Source organism: Solanum dulcamara, chromosome 2 (assembly GCF_947179165.1).
Source record: "Solanum dulcamara chromosome 2, daSolDulc1.2, whole genome shotgun sequence".
Lineage (NCBI taxonomy): Eukaryota > Viridiplantae > Streptophyta > Magnoliopsida > Solanales > Solanaceae > Solanum > Solanum dulcamara.
In genome coordinates this window covers 78,555,603-78,569,586 of record NC_077238.1, presented here as the reverse complement: position 1 = coordinate 78,569,586, position 13,984 = coordinate 78,555,603, and the positions used below count along the sequence as shown (strand labels likewise).

Below are 13,984 nucleotides of genomic sequence, written 5' to 3'. Positions count from 1 at the left end.
CTCTATTTTTGAGGTAGGGGTACAGTTTGTGTATACTCTACCATCTCCAGACCGTATTTGGTGCGACTATACTGAATATGGTGGTGTATACTCAATATTGTTCTTAACACACGTAAAAAAATTGAACTAAAATTATTGAGCTCAGCGAACTCATGAAATCTCATGTGTAGCTCCTGTGTACAACTTGCCTCGAGGGTTGCTGCTATTATTGATGTTAGAGAAACGTATATTATCTCTTTAATACACTTGAATTGCCAATTCAACAATTGGATTTTTGTGCATTAAGCACCTTTACAAAAAAGTGCATACAAAAGAACAATGACAAGAAGTCAATTAGTCCTATCAAGAAGATGCTAAACAACATACTGAAGATTGTATCCTTCTAAGGAAGAAAAAGAATTTCATTCCGGCTATCGATAATTTACAGAATCACCTAGGGACTCTTATCAAACTGAACAATCTACTCTTTACAGTTTACACTAACAACAATTGTTGCACGAATCGTACTATTCTAACCACCAAAACTTATCGTCTACTGATACTGGTGGGAGTCTTTCGCGGACATATGCGTGGAATGTCAATCTGAAATAATGGAGGCTTGAGTACTAGAGATGCTGTCATGGCTAACATCACATGCAGCCAAAGCTCTCTCTAAATTAGAAACAATATCAGTCATGATAGGTCTATGTTTTCCTTCCAAGTGCACACAATGCATTGCAGTATATGCCACCAATTCTACTCCCTCTGCTTCCCTCAACTCTGGCACCCCAACTCTGGGATCCAAAATCTTGTTCAATTCTCCAGCCATAATTGCTGGTACTGAGAAGTCGACAACACTCATTGGCACGTCCCCTTTTTCACTAGTCTTGAATAAGGCTCTTTTTCCTGTCAAAAGTTCTAACAATACCACCCCAAGTCCATAGACATCACTCTTTGCTGTCAAGACATTTAGTCCATAGTACTCTGGATCAATATACCCAACTGTGCCTGCTGCCCTCATTGGCTGACTGAAACTTGCATCTGTCTCCGGCCACATTAACGATAATCCAAAATCTGACACTCTTGCGATCCAATTTGAATCGATCAAGATGTTGGATGACTTAATGTCCCGGTGAATTATAGGTGGAACTGCATAATTGTGAAGATATTCAATGCCACGAGCAGCATCTAATGCAATCTTGATCCTCATTTTCCAAGAATTGACTACACTACTACTCTTCTCCACATTGTTCTTATCATGTAAATGATCATAAAGCGCCCCATTCTTCATGAACTCATAAACCAAGAGTCTTTCATCCATTTCTTCGCAATAACCAACCAATCTAACCAAGTGTTTGTGGTGTAGTCGGGACAAGAATGCCAATTCTGATTCAAAGGCCTTCTCTTTCTCCAGGAATTTCTTCATCTTCGGACTTGTTTCACCACGCTTAATTGCAACCTCACGACCGTCAGCTAATTTTCCCTTGTAAACAACCCCAAAGCTGCCAGCGCCAATCTTATTCTTTAAAGAGAAATTGTTGGTAGCTGCAACAAGCTCCGAAAACAGAAACTCCTCTGCTCTCTCACCATGTATAGATGAAGTTCCACTCCTTTGACGCCTCATCAGCCTCGACCCTTGGCGCCTGAGAGTGGATGATCTTGAAACTTGACCACTACTATAACATTGTTGAGAAGCATTATTATTAGTACTAATAGTAGGTTGAACAGAATTATGAATTTTCTTCTTCCCAAAACAAACACCAGTCCATAAACAATAAACAATAGTACAAATCCCTGCAATAGCCCCAACTGATCCAACAATCACAAAAGCTAACAATCCCTTTCTCAGCCCCCTAGATGGAGTCGATGGCACCATAATAAATACAGGTGGTGATGGTGGTGGAGCTACTCCAACCGAAAAATCACAAGGCCTACAAATATTACCATTGCCAGAACACAACGTTTTCGACTGAGGATATGTACCACAATCACATATATTATGAACACATGGACCTGGAAGAATCATTGGTAAAGGAAGTTCAGTACCTGAAGGATACATATTACTACTCCAACCACGTCCCCAACAGATTACAGAAAAATTCCCACTTGTTAATCCACAAGTAAAATCTGAACCAGCAACAATTGATTCAAAAGAAAGACCTTTCGTTAAATAAGTCGAAAATGCACCATTCCCACCCCAACAAATCACTGTATAATTCATTCTAATAATTCCACAAGTATGATTAACCCCTAAAGCTAATCCATTATACTCATAAGCAAAATTAGATGGTATATCTAATTGACCATTTTCATTATCTCCTTTGCAAATTACAAAACCTGTAGAATTCATCCCACAAGCATGTTTTCCGCCGGCAAATATATTCACCACTTTAATATTACCAAAACCAGATTGAATAGCTGAAGCAATATCACTATTTTTTCCCCAGCAAACAACGCTATTTGAACTTTTCAAAATTCCGCAAGAAAATCCCGTCCCAGATGAAATTGACATGAATTGTGACGACCCATTTGGTTGTTTCATCGAATTCGAGTCATCTCTCCAACATTTAACATTTTGAGTACCATTTGTTAATCCACAAATTTGAGTATCCCCCATTGTAACAGTTGTTAACAAGGTTGAGTAATTGAAGTAGAGTCTTTTGGGATGAAAACTTGAGTTCCAGAAGAGAAGGGAAAACCCACCGGTTTCTACGCCGGTAAAACCGTTAACTCCGCCGGCGATGGAGTTAAAGGAGACCTCAGGTGATATGGCGGTGGGTGCTGATTGATTTTCTGACCAGCAGTGGATTTTTTGGATTGGTTGAGAAGCTACTATGCCACAGACAGAGATGTTGGCGCCGTAAACGATGGCCAAAGTGGTTGCTGAGCCACCAAGGGCATGAGAAAATGGTAGTAAAACAGAAGTTATCAGTGCAATTACGGTAGCGACGATAACGGCGCCGGCGCCGGCGCCGGAGATGGGTAACATCATCAGAAACTTTCTGTCATTTGTAGAGAGAGGGAAAAAGGCTTTAATGTAAGTTGAAAAATTGAAGTAAGGGTGGATTTGTACAGTATATATGTGAACAATAGCTAAGCTTAAAAGAATTTTAATTTAGAGATTTCAAATTCAAATATAAAGAAATGGTTGGAAAGGTGTTTTTTTTTTTTTTTTTAAAGACACTTCTATGTGTGTTTGGTCAGAAGGAAAATATTTTCCGCGGAAACTGATTTTTGAGGAAAAAAATCACGACGAAAAATAAGTAAATTTTTTACTTATTTTATTAGTGTTTTTACAAGTAAATAAAAAAATATTATTCCAAAATTATTTATATGTTATATAGCAAAATATTATGGAGACAGGATAAGACAGGGTTCGAAGGTAGGGGGTGGAAATGAAACAATAAACTTGAAATATTACTTGTGCAAATTATTTTCCCTAATATAGGTGAAGACCTTTCGATTTGTAAAAGCTTAAGCTTAAGAGTTTTATCCATAAGTAATGAGAGGAAATTTTTAGAAACCCTTGTGACAAATCTAGTTTTTAAGAAAAGCTTTTAGAATCCTCTTTTCCTCATATCTTTCGAGCATTTTTTACTTTCAATTCGATTAAGTCATTTTTCTCATTTTTAAGAAAATTGTTTTATTAGAGAAAATATTTTTCAAACATATGAAAATTAAAAAATATTTTCCTCCATACCAAACACACAAGAGCCTATTATTCACTATGTTTCTTATTTTTCATTTTAATTTTTTTTTAAAAAAAATTCTTTATTTTGTTAATTTTTGTATTTCAATTTTTTTACATTTAAAATCATAAAATTAAAAAATATTATTATAATACATTTAACATATTTTTTAAATTTATGATCATAAAAAGAATTTTTTTATATTTTCTAAAATCGTATCAAGTCGGAATCAGCCAAACCAATTAATGAATGATGGACGGCTACGCCATTATGTTTGAATCGTTATTTTTTGCAGTATTCATATATGATACAAATCATAAATGCAATGTTGCCATATGTCTCTCTTTTTCTTTCTTTTTTTTAGGTAATTTTATAAGTTTTTAGTCTCAAATAATTTATCGTGATTTTTCTTCACGTAGTTTAAAAAATGATACTCTTTTTATTTTATTTTATGTGATATTATTTAACTTAATACAATATTTAAGAAAAAAAGGAAGTTAAAGCTTATGGTCTAGAATAATTCTTAGATATTTGTATGATTATAAATTATTTCATTAAAGATAAAATGTAATTTTTAAAGTTAAATATTTCTAAGTATAGTAAGGTGACATTTTTTCTTGGGAAGTATCAAAAAGAAAATGTGTCACATAAAATGGGACGGGGGAAGTATTATTTTTTTGTTTTAATTTATGTATTTTTTTTTTCTTTTTAGTTTATTTTTAAAAATGAATAAATTGAAAACTCTTTAATTTAAATTTTATATATGATATATTTAAGAATATAAGATTAAAACGTATTTTGATACATTTTAATAATTTACATATCTTTAATTTAAAATCACAAGATTCAAAAATATTTTATTTTTATATTTTTAGACTTTATATCAAATTAAAACTACACAAACAAATTAAAATGGAGATAATAATTAGAAAGGGATTTTAACTATTTTACTCTTTGTTGATATTTAAACAAGGAATCATAACACCAACTCATATTTGACGTGTTAGAAGACTTCAACAATAATAATTATAAGGGTGAAATGAGAAAAAGAAACAATTGTTTTTTTCTTAAACTTCTTAAAAGATAAATAATTTGAAATAACTATTTTCGAAAATATGATAAATAATTTAAATGAAATGAGTACGGTACTATTTTATCCGTCTCAAAATACTTAATGTTTTACCGAAAATATTTATCTCATAATACTTGTCATTTTAAAAGTTCAAAATAAAATCAATTATTAGAAGCTATTTGATATCTTATTAGAATTATACATGTATTAGTAATACGAATATTACTTATGCGTGTATTATACATTAATCCCTTCATTCCATATTAAATGACTTTGTGATGCGATACACACATATTAAGAAAAACATTTAAGGACATAATTTGAATCATACTTTTCACTATTGACTTTTGTAAAATCATAAATATAACTTTGAAAGTAGTGTGATTTATCTCCTAAAAAATATAAAACTTCAATAAATGAAAGGGCAAATATGAAAAAAGTTTCAAACATCTATCTTAAACTTTAAAATAATTCAATTATTTTGAACAATGAAAAATCTTTTAAAATTTCTTTAATTGGAATGGAGGGAGTATATATTTCCAAGAAGCCACGGTTGACGAAAGGATAAGATAGTGTGTGAACGTTGACATATTTTATATCTATATTTATAAAATCTATAATAAAGTGTGAATTAAAATAGGAAAGTACTTAAGAAGATATTGTGGATCCAAGAGTAAATGTATACCACATAATGCAATATGGTTGTTATATGACCACCGGCCACACTATCACACAACATGTTTTTAATTAGGAAGGGCGATAGCAGAGTTATTAGATATTTACATGCAAATAGGAGATAATAGGTATTCGATAGAGCATATAAAACTTACGCACCATCATTATAAGAAAAAACTTATTTAATATCATTAAAAACTTTTAAATTTTATATTTAATTACATTTTGGTAATTATTGTGTAAGTTTCATCCCATGTAATACATCATATTTTTTTAAGTCGAAGGTCTATCGAAACAAGTCTCTCTACCTTTACAAGAGAAGGATAAAGTTTGCATGAACATTGCGTTTCACAATATAGTGTCATGAACATATATCCTGATAGTTGTGAGTTGTGACCTTGTAAATGCATTCATGCTTAATTGTCATTAATGCTATGTTTTTCTTAATGGAGGAAAGGAACATTCCTTCACAACACATTTCACCAAGCCTGCTTCCCTTTGGTTGCTTGTCTGAGCTTCAAGAACATGGACGTGTGGTCAACTAGCTTGTTTAAAAAAATAATCATGGTGTTTGGATTAGCTTATGCGCTAATTTCACGAGGTATGTGTTATCTCCCACTAGCACAGATATCAAATAACTCGGTCCACCATGTTAGAATTGATAGAAGAAATCACCTAATGATAAAATTTGCCTCCACTAGGATTTACTTTGTCCTCAACTAGCTTAATCATATAGAGCCTCAAGTCTCAAACACAATCAATGGCCTTGGAGGTCCATTCCTCTAATCCTTTGATTTTACTAGAGAATATTCTTGATAAAAAGCTAAAGAAACAGTCTCTACATGTTTAGTTGTGCATATAGCCTCTACTCTTTGGCCTTGGTATGCTTTACCTTGACCGAGGATCTATCAGAAACAATTTTTCTGTCTTTCAAGGTAGGGGTAGATATAAGATCTGCATATACTCCATCCTCTCCAAACCTCACTTGTGGAATTACACTGTGTTTGTTGTTGTTGTTGCATATAGCCTCCAAGGATTTTAGAAATTGAAAAAATACAAAATTTACTTAAAAGACCAGGAATAATAATACTGTAGCCACAAAAAATATTTTAACACTTAGCAACTGCTGGAGAGAGCTACTAATCATCAAATCTATACATAAATTTTGGTGAGAGAAGGTATAAATATTGGAAATCACTATTTATAACAATTGCACATACATGAATATCTTCTCACAATGGAAGCTATAAACAAAGTTACAAAAGAATCTAAATAGATATATAAATTTGGGAATTCATAGATGGCTAGGCTACTCCTCTGCACAAATAATCTATACAAAAATTTGTTCTACCGGTGAAGAGGCACTAACCTTGTACAACAAATTTAGAGTATAGGTGTGTCATGTCTCCTGGAATAGCAAAAAAAATTATTTGCAAAAGTTCATCGTATATTTGTGAATTCACAAGTAGGGATTCCATGGTTTTGAAACCATTCGGGCATTTGAAACCTTTCGCGAAGCACAGGCCTTACATCCGTCTGCTCAGATAGATGCTTGAGAAGTGGAAGGATTACTTCCAAAAGCTAATGTAGAAGATGAAAGTGTTAAACTCACAGGGGATCAAAGTAGATTAAAATTTGAGGAAAAGCCCTCATCATTATATTTCTTATACCTGGTTGTCATGGGGTTGTCCAGGAGAAAATGAAATGCATGGGATTCCATTTAAAGGCTGTAATAAGAAACTGAATGGGTTGTTATCAACAATGACAATCCGGCATAAATCCTCTGATATGCATGACAGATCCTTCACATGTTCCCGGAATTCCCTGTGATGCGCATTTAGTGTCAAATTTACTGTAGTTATATTTTATATTATATAGAAACAATCGTGACTTTAAACTATTTGAGCTGTTATAGGTGGCATCAGCGAAAAGCAGAGTTCACAAGGAGAAACAATCCAAAAGAAATCAACTAATAGTAGTAGGGGTGTTCATAATTCAGTAAACACCGAACTACCAAAACGAACCAAGCAAATCAGAACCGAATAAAATCAAAACAGAAAAGAGGAAAACCATACCATACCGAATTTGATTAGGTTTGGTTCTGATATCCTATTTTAAGAAACCAAAAATACCGAATTAATATTTTCCAAATCCATACTACCGTCTTCAGCTTAAATTTCACACAGAATAAAACATATAAAAACAAGAAACACACAACACGATGGTCAGAAACTGTCATCATTAATGAAATACCCATGTGAAAGAAAATTGAAAACTATTAAGCAAGAAATTCAGAACGTCATATATTTATCAAACCTCAACATTCACGTTTATTCGACATGGCTGTCACATCATCTAAACCGTCCGCTTTAAGGTGATGTCATATCCATTGACTTATCTACGTCCATGTTGCTACCACCTCAACATCTAGGAGTGTTAATTTCTTTTCACGTGGTTGAAAGGATTGCCACACAAAATTCTATTATAATCTGACTTCATTTATCCATTAGTGTTTATTATTGACTATAGGCGACGATATTCAACTTAATACCACCCTCGTATTCATCATGTGTTCAACTGATAATGAACTTTTTCACATCGTCGTGTAGTGTAAACTCAAGCCGAACAAACCAAAAAGAGAATTTGAACTGATGGCACTATGACAACATTCAACAGCATTTCCACCTCATTTTCTTTCGCACAAATTATTAACTCGTGGAGAGCAATTTCAACCAGAGTTTTCCCTCATTCAAGATGTATCCATTTCATTCCTGTCCTCAGCCTGTGTATTCACAACAAGGCCACCAACACCTTCCTGGTTACCGCTCAAGCAGCTATTGTCAATTGTTATCACCTGAATCCAACCCTTACACTTATCACTTGGATATGGTTGATAAAAAACCAGTATCAACAGAAATTGACGAGTTATTTTCTTTGATAATCTCGTCGGATAGTCAATACGGATTAGAATTTTGCTTCAAGCTCTAACGCAAGATCTAGAGTGAGAAGAATGGATGAGACAATCCTATAATGTCCATGTAGCCTTCTCGATAAAAGTGTGGTGCACAACACACTGATAAGTACACCATTTACTTATTGAGCATCAAAAAATTTCATGAATCCAATTTTCCTTCTAATAGCATCTTATTTTTACTCCTTCTATGCCATTTACTTTCAGATTATTTCTTTGCTCTATGATACTTTTAAAAAGAATAGATTAGCCTCGCATTTAACATGTCAAATGATGCCAGCTAGAAAGAGAAAAAAAGTAAAAGACAGAAAAACAAATATCTATACTTACGTGCTAATAGTTGAAGGACGATAAAGCCTATGGCTAAACAGATTCTCAAGGTCAATTTTGTCAACAACGGGTCTTGCATATCCTGTATGCACATAACCATAAATTCAATATTTTTGGATGAGGTTGCCAATGAAAAAGGAAGAGAACTAAATCAAGTAGAAAGTAATGAGTTAACCTTCAAGTCCAGCAGTAAACAAGACCAGATTAGCAAACTCGCTGAGTTGTTTTAGAAACTCATGTAATCCAGGACGTTCAAAAACTGTGACATAGTTGATTTTAGGTTTGCCATCATATTCCTAAAACCTCCCAGAAGAGAATCAGCATGGATGTCAAAGAAACTTGCTAGAATATTCTATCAAATTGAGGAAATTAGAAAGTTTACCTTTTCCGAAGATACGCACTCAAGCTCAAACCACTTCAACCCAGCCTCTGTTGCCTGGGTGCAAATGATGGTAGGCAAACTTGATGTCTCATATGCACAAATTAAAGTTTCATCCAAGTCAAGAACCACCTGCATGCAGCATCTAGGAACTTAAGAAAAACTTAAACAGAAGGCAGTCATTTTAACAAAATATCTATTTAAAGATTGATCAACACCATTGACAATCAGCAGTTAATCCATGTTGCAAAAACACTGGTTATCCAGTTCTACAAACAATTAATATGCTGGTTGTCCAAAATCCCAGCTAGGTTGCTGGTACAGTTAATGAAAGTGATTTTAGACCCTCTCTTGTCACTAAAATCCACCATCTCTTCTTGATACAAGTCAACTTTCGAATTCAAATAGATGTCAATACTCTTAAAAGATTCTGCCAGAAACTTCTTTGAACTACAACTTTTATTCATTGTGAGGTGGCCTCAGAATGATGGAGCATGTTTTTTTGTCTCTCTGGTCTCAATTGGACCACACCCCTCACAGTTAAGGATGCTTATGAGAGTTGGAGCCTATGGAAAGTTGACAAAGCCATCAAGAAGATCTGGATTATGATACCTGCTTGTATATTTTGGTGTATTTGGTTAGAGAGGAACAGGAGATGTTTTGATGGAGAGTCAACTGCTTTAGGCATTTTGAAGGCTAGGTGTACTGCAAATTTGTTTAGTTGGTCCAACTTGTATCCTGCTGTTAATGCAGAACAACATCAGGACTTTATTAACGCACTAGTTCTGGCTTAGATAGTTTGTATAGTTAGTCAAAGATTTTTTGTAAGCTCAAATGCCATATCTGGTAATTCTTGCATCTTCTTAATACAACTTATTTTATCCAAAAAAAACCATATACTTTAGCTTAAGTTGGTCCAATTAGCTTAAGTTATTTTTTAATTTTTGGAAGTGTTTGACAAATCAAAAAAAGTGTTTAAAATAAGTTAAAATCTACAAAAAGAAGTCAAAAGTTAAAAGTTGGTCCCCCCTACTTTTTTCTTTTTGACTTAAAAGTCATTCTTGGCTTAAATTTCATTCTTTTAAAGCAAATCCAAACGGGCTCTTAACCTCTTGGGACAGAGACACAGCAAATCGAGGCTCTTCTTGTGACACTAGAGCACAGCACAGCAAACAGACCAACCGCAAAGACAAGACCTATGGGATGCACTTATGGAACGGCAGTCAAAATATTTCTTATGGTGTGGCCAGCCGTGTAATTGACAGCCGATTACACAATGTTTATTTATTGAACACTTCAAAATTCCAATAACTAAAATACACTCAAGATTGTTGATATAGGGCTTCTCTAGTATAAAAGAACACTACCTATTACTAATAAAGGGCTTATTACATATATAGCAGCCTTCAAACTTGCAACAACAACACTTTGCTGGCTCAAGCCTGAATCAAGGCCTAACAAAAAGCTCATTAGACTTGAATGACTATAAACAAGCCAGCTACTTTGACAATCCATTTGCTCAAGGGACCTTGTCAACTACACCACCTTCCCAACAAATAAGGAAAGAAGAGATCAGAAGAAACCCAAAAGAATATCATAACAATGCAAAACATAGAAATTACCTTACTAACTAAAAACGCATGCTGTAGTCACAACATTCCCTATCCTTTGATATATTTTCTGGAAAATTAATGATTCTCCAAGGAACTCATGTCCTCATTATAGTTACCCTGCTTTAAAACTTCCTCCTTTTACCAATTTGGATTTCCATAAATTTCATTCTATTCAGATTGGAATCTAACTTTGCATGTTATATGCTTATACTAAAGTTGCAAGTTGAATTGTGATCATCCTGGACCAATCTGCATGTGCTTTTTCACACTACTTAACTAGCTTACACCAGCAGCCAGGGGTGTGGCCTAGTGGCCAATGAAGTGGGTGAAAACCATGAGAGACCAGGGTTCAAATTCCAACACAGACAAAAAAACTATGTAATTTCTTCCTATTTGTCTAAGTCTTGGTACATGTGTTGATCACTGTTGTTTAGCTTGTATTGGGCAAATTATTCCTCTTCAAAAAGCATATATAGACTTAACAAATCAGATGTTACAGCAGACATTATGTTCCTTCGTGACATAAAAGCTAACATGTTCTAATACATCATTTGTAGGATTGACCAGACAATACAACACCAGCGCATTTTGTAAGGAGAAATCAATCATTACCCATGAATTTCTGTTCGCTTATGAAGAAAAATGCGCCATGGCCAATCTAAATTTTCTTCCTACTATTTCAAGCAACAAGCTAATTACATCCACTATACATATCATATTATACAATTCATTGTTACTTTTACCTGTATTTGAGTTTATTATGGCATGAATCAATGAGGATTGGGGAAGACAAAGAATGTACTATTGACCATTTCCCTGCTACAGCAAGTAGCAAACAAGACGGTCATACACAAGCATACATTAGTTAGGTCAGCGGTTAACTGAACTGAAGCTTTGAGACTCGAGAAGCAGAAGAATGGAAATCAAACATCGACCTACACAATGCTTCCTAAAATCTTGGTGTCTACTTTGCATTTTGTCTTCCTCCCATATTAGAAATCAACACTTTTGAAACTTCGTTCGCAAGTGATCTTGCGATCATCCAACTTCTAATCAGCACTCCCTTAAAACTTATACTGCACAACTCATATCTATTCAACCAAAAAAGGTGTAGTTTACCACCATATCTAAAATCGGCAAGCATTAAACTCAGTCTGCATTCCTAAGAAAAATCCAATCCTCAACCCAGAAAAAGAGACTAAATATGCAAATAATCTAGTTTTAGTGTTTTACAACAGGTCCTATTTTACCATTTAGCATGAATTTAACCACTTCCACTGCTGACTAGCAGTCTGGCACAAACCATGACCTTTAAAATACAACATAACCAGTGTAGTCCCACAAAGTGGGATCTGGGAGGGTAGAGTGTATGAGGTTGTTTCCGATAGATGCTCAGCTCAAGGAAAAACAGTTCAAAGCCATCCAGAAAAAGAAGAAACTGAAGTACAAAAAACAGAAGATAATAACAAAAACATGAGAAAACCATGACCATTTAAATACACTAGTCAAGTGTGAACCTACTAGATTTCTAGTGAGTATTCAACTTTTAGCAATGATAATCTGTTCAACTCGTGGTGAGCGACCAATACAAGAGTGATATATGATTCATTCTCACAACTAATCAAAGATCTTAATGCACCTATATACCCAAAATTAGTTATGTTCATCTGAATGATAAGTAGTTCGATGATAATGTAAGTATATAGGTTGTTTATATGAACAAGTTAAGCAAAAGTTATAAAAGCATTAGGTAAGCAGAGATTTACATCGGATTTAAACACTATATAATACAGAAGTCTACTAATAATGAAAAGTTTTGTTGCATTAATAGTACAGAGTTATATCCTGACGTTTTTTTCCTTATATAGCAAAACATATAGTCATACGATCCAATAAAACGAAAACACAATACTCAAATCCAATTTCTACAGTTAATTACGAGACTTTACCGTGAGCCTCTGTAAACGTTCCTCCTCAACACTAATCGGGACACTTCCGGTGGTGATTTGCAGAGTCGAGAGAGCAACGGATGATGTCGGCGGCGCCTCCTCCTTCTCCGGCGGCTCAACGTCAGGCAACGGCTTGAACTGCGGAGAGGAAGAGAGAAGAGAGCTATTGCGAACGCCAAAGTAGGATAGAACCTGAGTTACACAAGGCGTTCCTCTGAGGATCTGAACAAAGATCTGGAAGAAGAAAGCTAGCCAGTTCAGTAGCGATTTCCAAATTTGTAAAGTTCTCGTCGGCGCGTAGACTTGTGCTGCTTGAACCAGCTCTGGCATGGTTTCGGCCGGAAAAACAAAGACCGGTAAATCTGGATAAATTCCGGTGAATGTGGAAGTCAAAAATAGCAGATCAATGGAGAATTCAAAAGTTTTTTTTGTTTTTCTCTTCTACTGGATTAGTAGATGCTGAGTGTACTATTATTAGGATTATTATTTTGAAATAATTATTTGACCTAAAAATCTCCATTATTTTATTTTTTTTGTAAATTTACAAACTTATTTGCCCTTTAAACAAAATTGTAAGGCTAAAATAAAAAAATTATTTTAATTTTATAAATTAATAAGTAAATTAAAATATTTATTTAGAATATTAGGATGGATAACTAATATGGAATGAGGTAATATATTATACGGTTGAGAAAGAGAATATATAACCCGCGATGGGATAGAGCATGGTTGGACAATTTGCTCTTGAGAATTTGTTTTTTTCTGTTCAATGTGTGGAATTTGTATTCAAATTAAATTTAAATTCGTGTATTGCTGTATTATTTTTTAGAATAATTTTTTAAATTTTATTTTTAATTTTAAGAATGGAAGTGGGATTCTAAAACCAAAGTTTTGCTTAAGTAGGAATAAAGTTATGCTTTTTAATTTCTCCATAATTTTTTTTTTCCAATTTAAGTTCTCCACTTCACCATTCTTTTCCAGTATAAATATACCTCGTGATTACTTTTATTATTACTTTTTTGGTCAATTAAATGTTTGAAACTTTAGGACTTTTTGTTGATTGATAAACCATAATAACTGCCTCAAATTTATTGAATGCAACATATCAATATATAGGAACAATTATGATAACATTCCAACTTTGTTGTGGCAGAATAATTGGACCAAATTTAGAAGTAGTTCAACTATTCCTTTTATTTATTCATTTTTGTATAAAAGACGATAATATTATACTTAAAAATAACCACATGCAAGGTTGCTCGCTATGATATTATATATAAATTCATATTTGATGTCATTGGCGGAGGGCAGAATTTTAATTTAGGGG

At 33.8% G+C, this 13,984-nt stretch overlaps 2 protein-coding genes across 2 annotated transcripts; both read right to left on the bottom strand.

Moving 5' to 3' along the window:
• Nucleotides 1–387: 387 nt before the first annotated feature.
• LOC129880879 (putative serine/threonine-protein kinase-like protein CCR3) lies at nucleotides 388–3,067 on the bottom strand. Its single transcript, XM_055955113.1, has one exon. It carries the CDS (start codon nucleotides 2,969–2,971, stop codon nucleotides 578–580), a length of 2,394 nt encoding a protein of 797 aa, XP_055811088.1. The 5' UTR covers nucleotides 2,972–3,067; the 3' UTR covers nucleotides 388–577.
• Nucleotides 3,068–6,160: 3,093 nt separating this feature from the next.
• Nucleotides 6,161–13,130, bottom strand: LOC129880878 (uncharacterized). Its single transcript, XM_055955112.1, has 6 exons — nucleotides 12,658–13,130; nucleotides 9,099–9,227; nucleotides 8,892–9,012; nucleotides 8,717–8,798; nucleotides 7,086–7,239; nucleotides 6,161–6,996 (listed from the first exon to the last, which is right to left on the bottom strand). The coding sequence occupies exons 1-6, from the start codon at nucleotides 12,985–12,987 to the stop codon at nucleotides 6,856–6,858; spliced, it is 957 nt and encodes a 318-aa protein (XP_055811087.1). The 5' UTR covers nucleotides 12,988–13,130; the 3' UTR covers nucleotides 6,161–6,855.
• Between the last annotated feature and the right edge of the window lie 854 nt (nucleotides 13,131–13,984).

Coding starts and splice junctions, on each gene's coding strand:
- LOC129880879 (XM_055955113.1), bottom strand. CDS start 2,971: ATGATGTTACCCATCTCCGGCGCCGGCGCCGGCGCCGTTATCGTCGCT.
- LOC129880878 (XM_055955112.1), bottom strand. CDS start 12,987: ATGCCAGAGCTGGTTCAAGCAGCACAAGTCTACGCGCCGACGAGAACT. Junction 9,228..12,657: donor AACGTTTACAGAGGCTCACG/GTAAAGTCTCGT, acceptor TGCTGCATGCAG/GTGGTTCTTGACTTGGATGA. Junction 8,799..8,891: donor GTTTACTGCTGGACTTGAAG/GTTAACTCATTA, acceptor ATGTGCATACAG/GATATGCAAGACCCGTTGTT.